Raw genomic sequence first — 20,068 nt, forward strand, 5'->3', positions numbered from 1 at the left:
TTGCGGTGGGAGAGAGGGGGGGTGGTGGCGTGAAAACTTTGTGTCACGCCGTCCAAACAAACCTTTCATTTATCTGCCACCCCACGCGCAATCAATAACACCCCCCTTCCCCTCCCCCTCCCTCTATAGCATGTATATATACATTTATTATTCCTCGTTCTCTTACACATCAATATTCGCTCGCCACCATATATCCTTTGCATATTTATAACTTGCTCTCTCTAGATCGATCTTCAAGAACATTCACCCAACCCCTCTCTCTCCCTCCATCCCTCCTTCTCTCTCTCTCTCTCTCTGTTTCTAGCTGTGGCCTGCTAAGAAACACAGCAGCAACACATTTTTCTGTGAGTATTTGTATGTATTATTTACGTTATTATATATATATATATATGATCTAGCTAGATTCCTTGTTTTGGGTTTTGGGTGTTGATTGATTGTCCTTTACCATGCATTTGTTGTCTCAAATCTGAATTGAATGGTCTCAATTAAGGATGTTCTTGAGGAGAGAAATCCCAGAAATTTAGAATTTGTGAGAGAGAGAGAGAGAGAGAGATGGAGACTTTTGGATACTTTAGTATTGTGTTGTGAGTGGCTGTCATTGACAAGCTTTCCCAGGCATTGAGTGAATTGTGTAGCACGGTGGGTGTGAAAGGCTTTTCAAACACCACGGGGCAGCTGGGAGTGCACTGCACTCAAAGAAACAGAACATGCTTCTGCCAGCAAAGTCAAGCTTTTCGGCCAACTTTTGTGTTCAATATACTTCGCCTAAGCTCATGCAACTTAAAACCATTTTATAATTTTGTTTTTACTGTCTTTAAGGATCGATCCTTGGTGGGTTCCCACATTTGGTCTGCCATTTTTATGTGATATTACACATGCAGGACCACTGTAATTGGGTCCCTCAAACTTACATCATCATCATCATTACCATCTATCTTAGCCTTCTATTCGAATCATAACTATAATATACAAGCTAGCCAAACCTTAGTGGAGCTCCACTGCCCTTTTCAGCTCAGAATTTTCAGAGTCATATATATCTTCCACACTAGTTCATGTCTTTGTTTGCGGAATTGAATTTCACATTGATCTCCTCATTTCAAATATAAAAACTGTAACGGGGTGAAAAAAATAAATACTTAAGGTTAATTTACTGGGACTCTCTCTCTTTCTCTCATACTTTGTGATCTCTTTCTCAGGAGAAGATTATCAATGGAGATGGAGTCTTGTGTTCCACCAGGCTTTAGATTTCACCCGACAGAGGAAGAACTTGTGGGTTACTACCTTGCCAGAAAGATTAACTCACTGAAAATCGATCTAGATGTTATTGTTGACATTGATCTCTACAAAATGGAGCCATGGGACATCCAAGGTATTTATTTATATATAGTACAATAATAACTATATTTGCTTAATTAACTTCTTGTGTATATCTTGCGTATATATGCTCTTGTTTGTATTACTGTTGATTTTGAATTGAAATTAATAGATGTGACAATTTGATTTGATAATAACGAAACTGATGAAAGATGCGCACAAAAAAAAGAAGAAAAGAAAGTAATAATTAACATTGTATTTACCATACGAAAGGTCAATATCAGTGCTATATGGCCTTATTATGGGGAGGGACAAATAAATTTTTTTTAAAAAAATGCTTATGTCCTCTCTAGTCAATATAACTTAAAGCTATGCTTGAACAATATTCCCGTCCGACTCAGTAAATTTTAGCTAAACTTTTTCAAAATACATACAATATCTCACTCTTTATGTTAACTATTCACTTTTCTTATTCAATTCAAAATATTATTTCTTTATCTACTTTTACACTTTCCAAATAAGAGAGAGAATCAAGTTAATTTTTTTATTAGTTTATCTACGCATTAGTTGAGCTACAGTGCTCAACAAATTTACTAAGTACTGTGACAACTAGCCATTTTTTTAGCTAATTAAAAAGACTACTTTTTTTACTCGATCATTTTTACGACGAGGCTAGCCAAAATAACATTAAGATTAATGCTTCATTTTGACAATCTAAACATAGCCATGTGTTTTTTAGCAAATTGGCACAAATGTTCATATTACATCTTAGCTAGAGGGGAGAGATGGTTCCAATATTTAATAAATACATGATGTGTGGTTTTCTGATATTTTCTACTTTGTGATCTGTGGTTTCTGCAGCCAGATGCAAGCTTGGGTATTATGAACAGAATGAGTGGTACTTCTTCAGCCACAAAGATAAAAAGTACCCAACTGGAACGCGGACCAATAGAGCCACTGCTGCTGGTTTCTGGAAGGCAACAGGGAGGGACAAAGCCGTGCTCTCAAAGAACCGGATCATAGGGATGAGAAAGACTCTTGTGTTTTACCAGGGACGAGCACCCAATGGCAGGAAATCTGACTGGATCATGCATGAATATCGCCTCCAAACAACTGAGCATGGACCCCCTCAGGCAAGTTCAATAACCTGCAACCTATTTCTACCATTAGTCATAGCAGAAAAAACAATCTTTTGCGACGATCCAAAGTTGTCGCTAATGACTATTAATAGCGATGACTTTTGTCATCGCTATATTGGTCGTAGATATCCCTGTCGGTAAAGACTCATTGGCAATGATCTTAATAAATATCATTGCTGATAATTCCGACAACACTTTCATGTTATTAATGATGCCCGAGTGTCATCGTTGATATTGATCCTATTAGCAACGACTCAAGATGTCATCGCTAATGATATTAATCCTATTGATCCTAGTCCATAGTATATGCGCAAGGAAATTGGTTGGAGTATTTGGAACCAAACACTAATAATAAATAGACTTAGAACCCTTGAACTACCACGCATTTTGAGAATATCACCTAAAATTTAAAAAACTCTCAATTTCATTTCTCGAACTTTCAATTTGATACAATTTACCTCTCTCCGTCAATTTTTGACGTTAAACCCCCAACGGAAATAATTAAAAAGACCAAATTACCCTTTAATTTTCTTTTTAATTTTAATTTGAAATTAAGGGTAAATTTAAAATTTTATAAAAATGTCAGGAGTATAAATGTCATTTTATCACTTTTAATGTGGGTCTTTTCAAATCGTTTAATAGTTCAGGAGTCTTTAATGAAATTTCTCCTAATACATAAATAAGAATATGATTATTATTATTATGCATGATATGATCATCTATGCAAATTAGTCATATATATTAGTAGCCTTAAAAGTGCATATTGTTAGTGGAACAGCTAGTAAACCAATGTTGGTGGCAACTGCAGGAAGAAGGATGGGTGGTGTGTCGGGCATTCAAGAAGCCCACGCCTAATCACAGACAAGGTTTCGAAGCTTGGAGCCATGCTTACTATGTCAGGGATCATAACAGCCAACTTAGCCGGCCTCCATCGTTTCCAGATTTCGCAACCACAGCAGAAATGGTTCATCCAAACATTCAAGCAGCTGCTGCAACATTTCATGATGACCAACCCATTAGTTCAGCACAGCAAGAGCAGCTTGTTTGCAGCCATAATGTTTTGGACAGCCAGCTTATTGAGCTGCCACAACTAGGTAGTCCCACTCTGTCAACAAGTTTGGCAACAAAAGAAGGCTTTCATCATCAGCATAATGGATCTGTAGCCATTGAAGATTTCGACGAGGAAAGGAGCATCAGCAGCCAATATATTGACTGGAGACATTTGGATAACTTGCTCGCATCACAATTTCCAGCTGGCACAACATCCTTTTCCCATCAAAACTTGCCATTAATATCCCCGAACATCGAACTTGAAGCTCAAAGCAATGCTTGCTTTCCTGACTTATAACAAAAGCTCATGCATGCATGTGGATAACCGCAATTGATCTATATTATTATTATGATAATATTGGCTCATGACCATCATAATAACAGTCTGTGTCTACTAGATTTAAGGTTGATTTCCCGTTTAGAATTGTCAAAGAGAGTCCACACTAAAACACACACACATACATTAGAGCAAAGAGTTAATCTCCTGCTACTCTAGGGCTCTGGGTGAAAGTTTTTATTCACCATCTTACTTGTTTGTGCTATTTTGTAATTGTAAATTGTGCTCAATTACATGCATTAATTTGTACTCAATGAGTTTCGTCTTTGTTGTAAAATTGCATTTTGTACATTATCCATCTCTCTGGAACATAATGCAATTATGACTTTTTATTATTACTTTGTGTCTAGCTTTTTGAACCTTTTCTTTTCTTCTTTTTTTAGTGAAAATCTCAGGTTTTCATTAATATCATTACGATATCTATCATCCATATTTGAACCTTATAATTACACATAAAAACAATGAGAGACAATTCTTTTCTACCTCTTTAAATCTTTGTGAAGACAAGGTTTGATTTCACGACTTAATTGCAGTAAAATGAGTATCAACGAGAGCATCTATGATAAAACTGTTAAACATTCTCGTAATCGTAAAAATTCAGTTCATAAAATCCATAATGACTCAAGTAACTGCATTTATCTCCTAATCTTCTTGCTCAATCTCTAATGATGGGTCCTCTATAAAATAATGATGTTTTACAGATGAAATGAGATAAATTCACGACTTAATAAGTAAACGTTACATAGAAATAACATGAGGTGAGACCTTGTTATAAACACATAAAATAAACATTTTTATTCCTCCATGCTCATAATGTTAGAGAGTTCGCAAAGTACTCATGTCGTTTCTTGAAATGCAAGGTAACATAATTCATATATATTATGCTTAAATCGTGATATTTTTCACTTTGATGAATAGAACACATGAACTTTGCCAAACATGCATATATGTATCATTAGATCATTGTTATAACTCTTCCCTTTGGCCATAGAGGTTAGCGCATCAAGTATAACTTCATATTAAATCCCATGGTCATGGGAAATTCACAACATACCGCATATCTTAGCCGATCGACCAAGGTTTTCTTCAAGGCAACCTATCTAGAATACAAGTCATGGTAGCCCACATCTTACTGTGGCTACGCCAGCTATAGATAATACACACATGCATACACACCATACAAATCCGATGTAAACATAATATGCGTAGAGTCAACTGTCAAACTCGTATAGCATATAAAAATGATACGAGTTCATAAACAACATTTCATAACATCATCAATCATACCGTATCATAGCATTTCATAACATAGTGAACGCATCATTCATTTTTCGTATCACACCATGGTTAAGCCTTTTATATGTGCATCACATTCGTATTCAAAACCTAGTGAACTTGACCGGAATCATGTTGTTTGAAGGGGAGATCAAAGACGCGTGGTTAGGGTTTCTGATGACAATGTAATAGGAGAAAGTGAAGGTGAACAAGAGTTAAGAGTCTATGGTGGTTTATGGTGGTCCGAGTTGAGCGTAGAAGAGGAGGAAAGAAGGTGTGGATGATTGGATAAGGGGATTTAGTATGATTAGACTAAACTTTTTTACTATTTTGAACCTAAGATTGTTATTTTGAGCACCCAACCTATAATTTGGGCTTGGGCTCGAAAGCTGGCCAAATTCAACAAGCACCTATATGAGAGGCTAAATGAAATTGGGCCCTGTAGAGAAAAACAAGTGAAGAGGAAAGTTTAGGGCCCAAATCCAAATCTACTCGAGCTAAGCTCGGGTCAGAAAGTCGGCCCATTTACGGCATTCGAAGACAGTAACTACTACCACCGATGTTCCCAATCACTGATGCCTCTGCTTTCTCATTTTGCCTTGTGGAAGAAGAAAACCCCTATAAAAGCAAAACACTGCGAGAGAGAGAGAGAGACTGTTCTCGTGTGAATTGCAATACAGAGTTAAACGACGACGTAGAGGAGAAACGATGTTCCGGAACCAGTATGACACGGACGTTACGACATGGAGCCCGGCGGGGAGGCTGTTCCAGGTGGAATACGCGATGGAGGCGGTGAAGCAAGGGTCGGCGGCGATCGGGCTCCGATCCAAGACACACGTGGTGCTGGCCTGCGTTAACAAGGCCAACTCCGAGCTCTCCTCCCACCAGAAGAAGATTTTCAAGGTCGACGACCACATCGGCGTCGCCATCGCTGGCCTCACCGCCGATGGCCGCGTCCTCTCTCGCTATATGCGCTCCGAGTGCATCAACCACAGCTTCACCTACGAGTCCCCGCTCCCCGTCGGTCGCCTCGTCGTCCAGCTCGCCGACAAGGCTCAGGTCCGTCGTCAAGCTCGAAACCCTAAGTTTTTTAATTGCTCTTGTTGTGCGTGTTTGTTGCTTGTGATAGTTGGTGAATGTTGGTTATTTTGGGTGAGTAGTGTTTGTTGGATCGTGGAATTGCGTGGGTTTAGGGTTTTTCTCGTTGTGATTCGTTTTTAGATTTATGGCCTAAATGCGGGAAAGAAAAGGAAAAACTGAAATTGAGAACCCAAAAGAAAGTTGTATAGTTGATGAGTGATTGGATTATAGAAATTTTGGATTTTGGAGTTGGGAGTGGGTTTGGTTAAGGAGAGAATGCGTAAAATCTTGAGTTTTTAGAGAGGGAAGTTTTTAGAGAGGGAAAATACTGTGTACATTTTGGTTTCTTGGGATGCAAAAGAAGTGGAATGCTGAGCGGTTAAACATTCAGAGCAATTTTCTTTTGTTACCTGTTCACAATGGCATTAGTGTATTGTGTTTTGGTGGTCAAAGGAGAGGATATTGGGGTTTTACATGGTGTCTTGTTGATTTCTTTTTAATGGAATCTTATAGTTGAGCTGAGGTCGATATCGACGATATGTGACATTTTGGTTTCTTGGGATGCAAAAGAAGTGGAATGCTGAGCGGTTAAACTCTCAGAGCATTTTTCTTTTGTTACCTGTTCACAATGGCATTAGTGTGTTGTGTTTTGGTGGTCAAAGGAGAGGATATTGGGGTTTTACATGGTGTCTTGTTGATTTCTTTTTAATGGAATCTTACAATTGAACTGAGGTTGATATTGACTATATGTGAAAATGTTGGTAGTCATAGTGGGTGGGAAACCCTTTTGTTTTCCCTCATGATTCAACTAGTTGTTTTTTAGTTCCCTTGGCTCATTGTTCCGAATGCTGAGTAGTTTTTTTGGGGAGCGAAAGAAATTATTAGATCTTACAACTGCGTGGCGTGTTTTGTCTAGTTTTATCTCCTTTTCCCATTTCCTACATACTAGTTCTAATTAAGCTGAGCAAAATTCTAGGGGCATAGATGTGATTACACTCATTTAAATTAGTGGAGCACAAATGTACCTCTGTTTTGCTTTGCCTCTAACAAAATCATTTGTTTTCCATGGGCACAAGTATTTTTTTTTATGCCAAGTGTACTTTGCTATTTAGTGGGGACCTTATTTTTGGTGATGACATTAATTTTACATGTAGACCTTGATTTTCAGGAAAAAATTGAAATTTGTTACTAACTTTTTAGAAGCATTCCTGGACTAATATGATGCACATTCAAATCCATTTTTTTATAAGGAATCATGAGGGGTTAATATCATGTGAATATTGGCATTTCAAATCCTATGTTCAAGCATGGGATTCACCAACCAGAACTTGTGTTTGTATGTTACATGACCTGGGTGGTTGTCAACGTTTGAGTAACTCACATTCTACTCCAATTGAAGATGCTAGGTAGGTAATATATTGTGGGTACTGATTTACCCAATGTCAAAAACATCCTCTACTGGTTGTAATCAAAGAATTTGTAAGAATAGTCATCCATCTATGTTATTCTTAGATTTAATAATTTTGAATATTTGAACATGTCAAATAAGCTGGGTTTGATTCTGCTTTGATAATTCTGAGAGCCAAACTTAGATGTGGTAAGGCAACGCAGTCAGTGTTGCAAGTGGTAGATTGGTGTTTCATGTGTAAGAAGAGTGGGGAAACTGTAGATCACCTTTTACTCCATTTGGAATTCTGCTTTTGGTCTTTTTGGGTTAGAGTGGGTCATGCCTCGATAAGTGGTGGATCTCTTTGCATTTTGGTAAGGGAAGTTTGGTAGGTTTCAAAATGTAGCAGTGTGGAAGATTATCCTGCCTTGCTTAATTTGGTGTATGTGGAAAGAAAAAAAAATGATAGAATTTTTTAAGATTGTGAAAGGACAGTAGTGGAGCTAAAGGCCTTCTTCTTCAAAACCCTTAAACAATGTACAATTGCCTATGATTGTTTTCATATTTTAGCTATCCTGATTTTCTAGAATGGTGTTTCTTTTTCTGGTTAGGTGTTTCTGTTTTATGCTTCATGTGTACTTGGGTTGCACTCTTTGGCCTTTTAATAAATTTTGATTACATATAAAAAAAATGTGCTCGGTTTCACTTGCAGCATGAACACTCCTAGGCTGGCTGGAAATATTCTGGCATAGCAATGTCCTTATTTTCAACATATTAATAGACTGGTGAACATATTTTTTCAGTGCCCAACCCATTTTATGAATTTCCCAAGTCTTGAATTATTCCCGTTGCTTTCTGATGAATAGATCTTGTTATAATAAGTTGTTAACGAGCAGCAGCAATTATAAATGTCTTGTTTGATATCTTTGAATGAATAAGGGTGAGTTCTGTGCTGTGCAATGAAATATTTTTCATAATGTTGTGATCGAGTAAGAATGCCTATAATGGTTTTTCCAAGGATCATTTGCTCATATTTGGAAAGAATCAATAAGTCTGATCTTTGTTTAACAGGTTGTGGATGGATATGTATAGTCATTATATGAATATACATATGCATATTTTTTAGAAACTTTTCTTGTGTATTGTATATGATGTTATGTTGATGGGATTAAGAGATTCTGACTCGCACAGAAACCTGTGAAAAGTTGTTTTGAGATCTATGGTAGCTAAGATGCAGAATGCAACTATTTTAAACCTAGAATTTGGGTGCATCAGCCAGTGTATGATGGCAATAGCTGTCTTAAAATGACCATATCCCTGGAAATTTTTCAAGTGGGTAATTGAGGAGGATTTGACCATACAATTAGAGTGAAATTTTAATTCTCTCTTTCAAATTTCATTCCTTTTATTCATTCACGGAAGCTCCTGCATCTTTCTCGCTTTTCTAATTGGTATATGTTCTGTATTTTAGCTGATTGCTTCAGCTTCTATTACATGTCCCGAGGTACACCATTGCTGTCCTTTTAGCATTAGGAAAATGTGTTTGTATAGTTTCAAGAATTATGCGATCATGATTTTCTTTTTCTGATTCTTAGTTGTAGATACGCATACCTTGTCTCAAATAAGAAATTTTACTTGAAGCTTGTTATTTTTAATGCAAATACTATGTGCATGTGCTGTGAGTGTCATTGTTTTAATTCTAGCACATGGTTGTGCCCTGTGTTCTAAGGTGGTCTCTCTCTCTCTCTCTCTCTCTCTCTCACCACACAGATACTTGTACATGTGCACATTTGAGAAGAGACACATAAACACGCCTACATGCTAAGATCAGCTCTCCTTTCAGCATGACAGACTTTCGCATCCTTCAAAAGAAAATGTTTCAGCACATACAAGAAAATTTTGTTAAATGTTCAATACTTGATACCTGCTTGTAATTTATCAGGCTTTAGAATTGATATGTCGTAAGGAGTATTCCACAATTATATGAGTGGATAGCTTCAACCCAATGGGAAAATACAATTATTTGGCATATTTTGCGTATTCCCAGTAATGGTAATGTTGAAGGTGATTCTTTGCCCCGTGATTTCCCCCCCTAGCATCCAAGTTATCTTTGCAAGCATGTTACTGAACTTGTTGGACTAAGTTGAAGTTTCTGACAATAAATTTTAATCTGATGTTAGAACCATGAGTTCAACATTATTATTATTATTATTATTTTGATGTCGGGGAACCTCTCCAAGGCAGGGCCCTTCGGATCTACCCCTGCCGAGTAAACCCCGGTTCCGTGCACCGCACAATGAGTTCAACATTATTTGACTGAGATTCTTTCAGATGTGGACATGTAGTTCAATTGGTTTGGGATTTGGAACGGTAGTGTGAACTTATTGGTTCTCTTTTGTTGTTGACTGAACTTAATGTTCTGCACTTATCAAAAAAAAAAAAAAAAACCTTAATGTTCTGTTTAGTCTCCTTTATGCATCACAGTTGAAGCAAAAGCGCTAAGGTATTATTGTTTAATGGGAAACCAATCTTATTGGGGTATCTACATTTATTTACCTAGAAAGTTACCTAGATAGTGTTTTAATTATATTTACCATGTGTTCTGTGTATGAAGTAGAATGAAAAAGGAATTTATATGTTTACATGCTTGCTGCAAGAGAAGCTATTCCTCATGTGTAGCTATAACAAACTTTTGGGTGGCAGGTTTGCACGCAACGCTCATGGAAACGGCCCTTTGGTGTTGGCCTGCTGGTAGGTGGCTTAGATGAATCTGGAGCTCACCTATATTACAACTGCCCAAGTGGTAACTATTTTGAGTACCAGGCCTTTGCCATTGGATCCCGTTCACAAGCTGCAAAGACATATTTGGAACGCAGGTTTGAGAACTTTGTGGACTCGTCGTGGGATGATCTGATCAAAGATGCACTTATTGCAACAAGGGAAACTTTGCAGGGAGAGAAGCTCAGGAGTTCCATATGTACAGTTGCGGTAATGGGAGTTGGAGAGCCATTCCATATATTAGATCAGGAAACTGTACAACAATTGATAGATAAATTTGAGCTTGTGGTAGAGGATGAGGGTCCTGCTGCTGAACCTGATGCTGCTGCTGCTGAAGAGGGTGCTGAAGAGGGTGATGCAGCAGAACAGGGTGGTGATGCTGACCAGGGTGCTGCACCTGACCAAGGTGTAGCTCCAATGGAGATTTGAGGATGGAAGAACCAGCCATTGTCTCCCCATCCCTTGTCTTCAGATAAGGTTTTTCTGGCGTGTCTATTTGAAGAAATGGCTTACCAATATGGATGGCACCATGGAAGATCTCATTTTCTTCTCAAACTTTTTTATTTATTTTTTTCTTATCTTTGCCTCATTGATGCAAACATTTTAATGCTAGACCCTGGTGAACTTAGATTTACACTCTTTACGTTTATACTCGAGATACAGTATGAACTTAGTGGTGGTATCCAACCTGGTTATGGCTACTGTTTTGTATTGTGGTAATACTCACCTTTCTGCACGTTCAGCACGTGCAAGGAGGCTTTCTTCTATTTATCCCCCTTTTTCTCTCTCCCTTTCTTTCTCTTTGCCTAGCTTGATGTGATGTGTCACCATATTCTCTCCTAATCTGTTTTCTGCGGAGGTGGTTTTGTGTATGAGGCACAAGCCCTGGCTGTGCTTTTGTTCTGTTTTGTAGACCGACTGGTTATAGAGATCTCGAGCAAGCAAAGCTCTGGCTGGCAATGACATACCTATGTCATTTTTCTTTTTTCCAGCAAGTTCGTGATCCATGTAACATCAATTGTGTGTGGTTACTCCAGGAGAAATATGTTTACATCGTAAGGGAGTGTAGTTAGGCATATGAAGCAGAGTGAGCATCCTTTGAATTTTGAGCTGACCTTGAGGTTGTATATGGAAAGATTAAATTGGGTGAAACCTAAAAAAGTAACATAACAGCACTCAACGAGGATCGGAGTTATCAGAGTTTCTCAAACACTAAATAATGTTGCTTCCGATTAATGTATTTTGTGGCTCTTGAAAGTCGTCGGTATTTTGTATTAGCATTGTTTACTCGTCCTTTGTTGTGGTTGTTTCTTGCCTAGTTTTAGTTGAATTTCTGCTTAACAAGAGTTTTTTATTCAACCAACAGAGAAGAGGAAGAAAAATGATACCGAGTTGAGATTCCTGAATCCTGGGTTAAAGTTAAACCATGATCATAAGAGTTAATGCAATCCCAAAAAACAAATAAAGGAACTCCAGATCTTAGATCTTAGTTATCTAGGAATTTTATGGCTTTAGAGTAATGCAACATACCACAGGAACTCCAGATCGAGCAATGCAACATACCACGTTTTATCTTTCACTTATTTCACAATATTGTAGTAGTCCCAATTAGTGTAAGAAAATATGACGAAAAAAAATATAGACAAATTATTGACACCAATCATTTCTTAACCATTTACGGCTGAACTTGAAGCAGTCAAAAAAATACTCGCTCAACACTCTCACATAACATCCATCTTGTTTAGAATTCCTTGCGACTTGATAATCAGGGTCTCAATTTGGTGTTAATTTGGGGATTCAATATAAACCTTTACGTGTACATACACAAAGTATCCAATCCAAATTGATAAATGTAATTGACTGATTACTGCCTGAGCACAGCACTCATTCCCCAACATTTCAAATGGGATAATAGGCCACAAGATTAAAAGCCTTAAAAAAAAAATGATTTTAAATTGATTTAGTGATTCTATTTTCCTGGAGAAAGTCTTGTACGCATTAGTCAAGCCAACCCCAAAATGCAACTCTAGCTGCCCCTTGCTTAAAAAAGAATAACTATAGCAATGGGGAGAAGTACAGCCACCACGTGATTATGAAGTGATCATTTTGTAATATCTGGCACAGGGAGGCCTTTGCTGTGCATCTGCTTGTACATCCACTGCCAATTATCCGGGGTCACCTCGCCTCCAAGAGAGCGGATGACAGATCCGCCACTGCATGAGCCAACTTTGCAGCATTCCTCCAGAGGCAATCCTTTTACCAATCCATATATAAATCCACTTGCAAATAGGTCACCCGCTCCAGTGGCATCAATAGCCTTTGCTTCTCCAATGGCTGGAACTCGGACAACCTGACATGTAAAATTTTATACGTAACACTAGTGTAACTATTGAAAATCCGTAGGGAATTGTTATTGCTGTGGAAAGGATAAGAAAACCTCAAATTAGAATTGTAGTGTTCGCACTTTTTTTTTTGCTGTTATTTTTAAAGTTGGGTGCAGATTTGGAGGTTAACCTTCTATTTTTGAGGGGCCATTAACAGAACCCTGCAAAAGCTTCCACTCTCCTCCAATGAAACAAGGACAACAAGGATTCACTTACCTCTTTTCCATGCTTAGCAATGCATCCATTAGGGCCTAATGTCACCACAGCCCATTGGCAGTGTTTAGCCAGAAATTCAAGTGCAACTTCAGGATCAGCATTTTGTTCACCCCTACATAAAATGGAGGATAAATTATCAAATGTTCTAATAAAATGCATAACCGAAGAGCCAGTAAAAATGACTATTTTTCATTGGAAGACAATGTTAGCATTTTGCCACAACAAAGAGCCAGCAGTCACCTTAGAAGCTCTGTTGCTTCATCCTCATTGGCAAAGCAGAGGTCTATATTGCCCGACTCCAGTAACTGTAGAAGAGGTGCTTTAAAGTTTCGAACCATCTGTACAAAGTTAAGGACCATGCAAGATTAATCCTGAATTTTGGCATAGAAAAACATATTAAGAGAAGGCAAGGGAGGGGGGAAAGAAAAAAGTGAGAAAATAATAATGGAATGTAAATCACCACACAAAAAATCATATTTGAGAATTGGGTTTTCCAATTCCATGCATAAAGTGATTCTATGCAATTTTGTACTCAATGAAATAAAATATTTATTTCAAGTATTCTTTATCAGCATCTTGAACCACACTAAAAGAATTTGTAGATGTATAAATATACCTCAAAACTGGCCAAATCCATGGACACAAAAAGACCCTCTTGTTTGGCAATCTTTATAGCCGCTTGAATAACTTCTAAATTGAATTTTGCATATCTCAACAATAACCACTGTAACAAAAGAAAAAATATTTTCGATAAGTACTGTAACAAAAAAAATATTAAACAATTAAGTCCATAGAAAGCCTCAACATATTATCTTGCAGAAGTAATAGGAGAAACAAAAAAATAACAGATCTAGTTTGTGGCATGAAGGATTTTATCTTTATTACAATGAGTCAAATAAATTCAAGAAACCGCATTATCTGTACACTATGTTATACACTCCAGCTGGATTACAAATGTAACCTAACTAGTTTAAAAGTGACAGAACTACTATGACAAGAAGAACAATAATAAGAAATTAAGAATTTGCAAAAAAAAAAAAAAAGGTACTGAAAGAAAGGGGAAAAATGATATTGGCAGGTTTGATTCACAATTTTATTCAAGAGGGAGATGCCTAACCTTGGATCCCTTAAAATCTTCTCTTGTCAAGTCATCTGCCTGAAACAGAATAAAGATTTTAAGCTTGGTCAATTAATAAATCCTTAAATTCGTGACAAACCCTAATCTTAATATGAAGAAAGACACGCACACACACACTCCCGGAGACGTATGCATACAGAGACATGTAAAGAAGCATTCATCTGAGTGCCTGTAGCTCATCTCAATAAGAAGCCTAAGTCGACCCTCAAAATTTGTGAAAAACGTAACTTCAAAATACACATACACTGATGCACACCCTGAGATATATACATATGAGAAATGCTAGGGTTACAAAGAATTTTGCAAAGAGACTTTCTACACACTAGCGTGGCAGTGACACGTATCAGACATCAAAGAAGAGAGATTGCAAAATGAAGCTAGCTTGAAGTTCAGAGGCAGTTTCGAAGTCCCCCCCCCCACTTTCCCATGTTCAGTGTTTTTACTTCTATGTATATGTGCCACGGTTACATTTCTTTCTCTTTTTCTACGCCACGTTTTTACTTTTGCAGTGCTTCGTAGATCTGATGCCAAGGAAAGGATCTAAAGGAGAGGGCTTTAACCTACTACACTTTGTCCCCTTTTAGATGAGATTGCAGAGCTGGCTGGCTTGAAGTTGCAGTGATTGACTTATGTGTGCAATTTTATGTGCGATTTTCCTTTTTTTAGATGAGGTTGCACAGAGCCACTATTACTCTTATGTGCAGAATTTTTTTTTAACCGACGTGGCAGTGCCACATCCCTTTGTTAAATTCTTCGTACCCCTAACATTTTTCTGTAGTTACTTAGGGGCGCTTCACGCTTTTTTATAAAGTTATTTGATTATATATATATAAAACATGTAAAAAAGCCATCCCACCTGAACCTTCACAGCATTGGAGAGACAAGGTCGCATGGTACGGTTGCCCAAAGCATCAACCAGGCAAACACACTGTACCAGACAATATAGATTATAAAAGTTTCAGCACCAATCATTTAGAACTTCAACCAAAAAAGATTCGGAACGATCAACTTCACAAAACTTGTAACATGAAGCTCACCTGTCCCGTGTGTCCCTTCTTCATCCTCAATCTTGAGAGGTTCACTCCATAAGAGCTCATGTTGCTCACAAAGGACTGACCTTGCTCATCATCCCCACAGGCCCCGATTATTCCACAGGAGACGCCAAAGCCTGCATTCAGTCCCCGGATGGTATTGGCCACACTGCCCCCAGCCATCGCCTTCATAGGCAATGGATCATCTGGGGACGCGAGGATATGGGCTCTCAACTCACTCAATATGTGCTCAAGCTCTCGAATTGAAACCTAAACAGAATATATATATACACAAAATAAAATCTATCACTACACGCAACAACAACTTTACCCAAGTTATGCTATAAGAAAGTGCATACGCAGCTTTTCATTCATCTAGAAAACACAATTCTAATACCCTTTTGATCAACAACAGGAAAACCATTACTTTACGTTGATCTAAACGAAAACTAACTATTTGCATAGGGAGAAAAAAATTTGAACATTTAGTACATACAATAAAAAGGGAAAACTAAATAAAGCTTTTAAAAAACACCCACAAAAAGAAGCATTTAATAGCCACAAACAAACAGACCGCGAGTGAGCAGTCCAACGTGAACTAAACGAGAGCCTGCATTGTCAGAAAGCATAAAATTCACCCAAAACAACTTGGAAATGGAAAATACGTAGCAACAAAAACCAAGCACATAAATTGAACACGCCAAATCATCATAAAGATCCGCAATTGAGCAAATTGAAGTGAATCAATAATGGCGATAGAGTGACCGTACCGGAGTAGAGCCACCGCGCTCGCCGGGGATTTGATCGAGCAAGGACCAGTTAACGCGTGCCACGTGGTCGACGAGGGCGGCCGGTTGGAGACCGAGGACAAGAGGAGCCTCGACGTCCAGCTTTGGCTTGACCTTGACCCCCTCGTCCCCGTTGTTTTCGCTGGGCAAGGGCTCCTCCGCTCCCATTGTTCTGCTCAGTCGCCCCACCCCTTGCCCTCTCTCCCACTCCGCCTCTGCTTCCTTTTATACACACTGCTTGCCTTCCCAGCAGGGCCAGCAGGCCTTGCGCTTTTCGTTTTCTTTTACCAATATGCCCCCCCGAAATTATCTACCGTTATTTGTTTATGCATTTATTAAATTGCGTATCAAATCACTCACTTATTTTATTTTATATATAGTAATTTTTTTTTTCTTGGTAAGTTAGTTTTAATATATATGAGTTATTGAAAATAAAGCTCCTCTTGTCTCTAAGAGGTAGTTTAATCGGCTGGGACCACACTTAATGAAGTGAAGGTCACTAGTTCGAATCCCCTTTCTCTTTTGTGCGGACATGTCAAAAAAAAAATAAAAATAAATAAAGGTCCTCTTTTTACCATTAGTATGGCGGAAAATTCTGTCTAAATGTTTATAAACACCTGACACTATTTTAAATAGATTGAAGAATATTTTTTCTGACCTGTTTGGAGGAAATTTATGTCCAAAAAGAAAATTAAATTCTCCATCTCCATCTTGTAAAAACTATTATCTCACGAACTTTTCAGCAACAAAATAAGAGAATAATAGCCTTAAATGAAAGTGGACGCACCTCTGTTTAGTCAAAATATCATATTATATCAATGAAGCTATGACTTTAACTAATTTTAAAACAAGTCCTGCATTAAATTTTTCATTCATTTTGCCATCAAAGAAGAATACCCATATTATTTTTTGGATTCAAATTTTCTACAATTTTCTTAAACTTAGGTGTTTGTTTATAGTAAACGGTTGGAAGAGTCATGCCAACAAGCATAGACCAAAGAGGTGGATTGGGTGGGTTTGGAGTGGTGTATATGACCATCCTATATATCAATTGTCTTGCAGGTAATCAGCCACCTAAAAACAAGTTTGAAGGTAATTTATCCACCTTTGGCGTATTTTCGAATGCTCAACCACCCTTTTAGAACTGGTTAACCACTCTCCTCTGTGGGTGGTCAAGCTGAAATGGCTGACCATTCTTATAAATATATATGAAGGAATGAGATGCCAGGAAATAGCTAGCGATAGTTACATTTGCATATCCTTCTCATCCTAGTTTCCTCTTCCAACGAAATAATATATAGCTCACGATGACCACCCCAAGTAGAGTGGTGGCTAGCTAGTGCAATTCTTTGCTTTCTTTAATTATTCTAAATACCCGCGCAAGTGGCTGAGTGCTTTGGTTGAGAGCCTCAGAATGGGCTATATCTTGAAGGCATCATCAGCGAACATAGACGCAGCTCGATATATCTCTACCACTGAATCTGAAAGTTTCCAACATATTCTCACACATGATTGAAAGCCTAAATTAAAGCTTCAACCACTACCGCATTATACAAAAGAGAAGTAACATGCACTCCATTATTAACATCCATACATGCACCATTTTATTTTTATATGCGGTCATATATAGCTAGATGCCTCATGCTCATACTATTTTATCAAAGTAAAACTTGTATTAAGAATACATTCATATATATATATATATATGTTAAAATGGGTTTTTGGGCCTAACTCAACCCAAAAGTTAGCTCAAGAGTTGAGGTTTTTCCTCACTTTATAAATGGCTCATCTCCTTAATATCTAAGCAATGTGAGACTTCCAACACGCCCCCTCACGTGTGGTGAGAAGACATCCAAGCCAACACGTGCGACAATAGGTGACGGTAGGCCACAGTCAATTAATTGGGTTAGGCTTTGATACCATATTAGAAATGGGTCTTGGGCCTAACTCAACCCAAAAACTAACTTCCAACAATATACAATAAGTCACATCCCACGTTGTATTTGATTTCATCTTATCTTGTCGATCTATATATATATCCACTTTTGTTGATTTGCATCCCCATCTCCTTCATCTCATGCATATCTATGAGACAAGAATGAAACAAAACCGCACCACACCGCAAACCCTACATGTAGTGTGACATAAAGAGAAGGGAGGCATTAGATATGATATGAAAGATTAGTGGGACAGCCTTAATTGTTGTGATCGAGTTTGGACAAGAACCCAGCCGAAATCACGGAGTTTTGGCTTTTTCTTTTTTCAAAGATTCCCATTTCTTCAAATTATTGCACAAAAAGTTATGATAAGGGATTTGTGCTGCCCTTATTATTATTATTATTATTATTATTATTATTCAAACTGCCCTCGTTAGGCCTTTGGGTAGATTCCCGCTGGCTGGATCAATAACCACTGCTCATGCTTCAATCTTCACTCACTCTAGATCTCCACAAATTCAATCCCGCAATCAATTTATTAATGAGAAAGATCGATCAAGGACACTACACGTGTCCAGCAGCTACAAGGTCAAACGAAAAATATTTTTTGTTGACTTTTTTTTTTACGTTATACTAAACATCTAAAAGTACGAAAAATATTTTTTTAAAATTATTTCACGTCGAAACAAAGTGAGCTTACTTTGTTTGTTTAAGATGAATTCCAAGGATGTGAGCATGCATGCTGCATGCGGGGCATGTTCTTTAGTTGTTAGCATCAGGCATGCGCGACGACGTTTAATATGATACTGATTACTGAAGATGCGCCATTCAATCGCCCAAGGCACGGTATCGGCAATTTTCCATGGCCATATGTGTTGAGACCCATGAGGTCGGTGGGCCGTGGCCCCAACTATATACAACTGATTTTATGCCTTTTATAAATCAAATACTATTAAAAATAAAATAAAAAAAGCCAAAGTAGACAATATTCTCTCGACCCAAAATAAAATAAATATATTCTAATTTTGTAGATTTTAATTTTTTAGATTTGTGATGCGTTTAGGATAATTGGTATACTTTATATATTATTCATTAAAAAGATATTCGTTCATGCACTCTTAGAAGTAACTTCTCGGCCTTACTTTTTTTTTTTGGACATGTCCGCACAAGAGATATCTTTGGGGACAAATAAAGGTATTTAAACATCAATGAGGTAAATGTAGTGAGAATTTTAAGAGATATTTTCCTATATAATTAATTAATTATATTAAAATTTTATATCCTCATTGGAAGAAACTCAAAACCAACAACCGATGGTCCAATCTTAGAGAATATCCAACTCGAATTATTGGATGCCATTCCCAGTTAAATACATCATATTGACAACATTGCAAAGAAACAGACAGCAAAACAAACAGCTAATTAGAAAAACCAGAAGAACACCGAGTAAGAAAAGACAAAAGACAAAATGTAATCTTGGAAAATTGAGGCATGCCTTTGACAGAATGTTTCTTTCAGCCGACTCCTCAGCCTATGCCAAAATCAAAGGGTTTATCCATTCAAACAATTAAGTAAAGACCGGTCTCCAATCCAATATAGCTGTAATCGAACCAAGTATTGAATATTTAAATTCGGTTAGTTTAATTTTGTTTCAAGCACAAGCCAAGCTCGAGCTAGATGATTAGTTCAAATTCGGTTTTTTTTTTTTTTCTCGAACGAACTCAAGCTTATTCAAAAGTTACTCAATTAATTTAATCATTCCTTATACAAGTAAATACCACCATTGTTTATTGTTGCAGTAAATCCATAGAAATCATAAGTTGATTAATTATTATTAATATTTTATCATTTGAGTTAATTAGATAAATTAAGAGTTTGTTTGAGATTGCATTTTTTTAAAAAAAAAAAAAAAGAAAAAAAAGAAAAAAGAAAAGGAGGCCTTTTAAATAAAGCTTCATTTTTAATCTATTCCCAAAAATGCATTTTGGCATTTTTAGAGCAAAAGGTCAAAGCACTTTTTGAGTGCTTTTACTAAATTGCCCAACTTTTTGTTTAGTACAACTTTTTATGTACTAAAAGTACTTTTTAAACTCCTTAACATAATTTCAAATAGGCTCTAACTTGATTCTTAAACAATCCAATCTCAAGTTTATATGCATGTTTTATAGTACGTATATTGATTTACTATACACAAACATATATATATATCAAAGT

At 37.3% G+C, this 20,068-nt stretch overlaps 3 protein-coding genes across 3 annotated transcripts; 2 read left to right on the forward strand and 1 right to left on the reverse strand.

The window, feature by feature from the left end:
* The first annotated feature begins 247 nt into the window (after nt 1-247).
* On the forward strand, nt 248-4,089 carry LOC132185007 (NAC domain-containing protein 30-like). The gene is made up of 4 exons (XM_059598822.1): nt 248-344; nt 1,197-1,369; nt 2,176-2,451; nt 3,236-4,089. Exons 2-4 carry the CDS (start codon nt 1,210-1,212, stop codon nt 3,799-3,801), a joined length of 1,002 nt encoding a protein of 333 aa, XP_059454805.1. The 5' UTR covers nt 248-344; nt 1,197-1,209; the 3' UTR covers nt 3,802-4,089.
* A 1,608-nt stretch (nt 4,090-5,697) lies between these two features.
* LOC132184344 (proteasome subunit alpha type-1-A-like) lies at nt 5,698-11,147 on the forward strand. Its single transcript, XM_059597943.1, has 2 exons — nt 5,698-6,174; nt 10,286-11,147. The coding sequence occupies exons 1-2, from the start codon at nt 5,824-5,826 to the stop codon at nt 10,787-10,789; spliced, it is 855 nt and encodes a 284-aa protein (XP_059453926.1). The 5' UTR covers nt 5,698-5,823; the 3' UTR covers nt 10,790-11,147.
* Nucleotides 11,148-12,175: 1,028 nt separating this feature from the next.
* LOC132185718 (uncharacterized) lies at nt 12,176-16,134 on the reverse strand. The gene is made up of 8 exons (XM_059599488.1): nt 15,900-16,134; nt 15,136-15,399; nt 14,955-15,026; nt 14,078-14,116; nt 13,577-13,684; nt 13,201-13,298; nt 12,961-13,072; nt 12,176-12,710 (listed from the first exon to the last, which is right to left on the reverse strand). The coding sequence occupies exons 1-8, from the start codon at nt 16,083-16,085 to the stop codon at nt 12,462-12,464; spliced, it is 1,128 nt and encodes a 375-aa protein (XP_059455471.1). The 5' UTR covers nt 16,086-16,134; the 3' UTR covers nt 12,176-12,461.
* Nucleotides 16,135-20,068: the final 3,934 nt, after the last annotated feature.

The sequence above is a fragment of the Corylus avellana genome, chromosome ca6, assembly GCF_901000735.1.
Source record: "Corylus avellana chromosome ca6, CavTom2PMs-1.0".
NCBI lineage: Eukaryota > Viridiplantae > Streptophyta > Magnoliopsida > Fagales > Betulaceae > Corylus > Corylus avellana.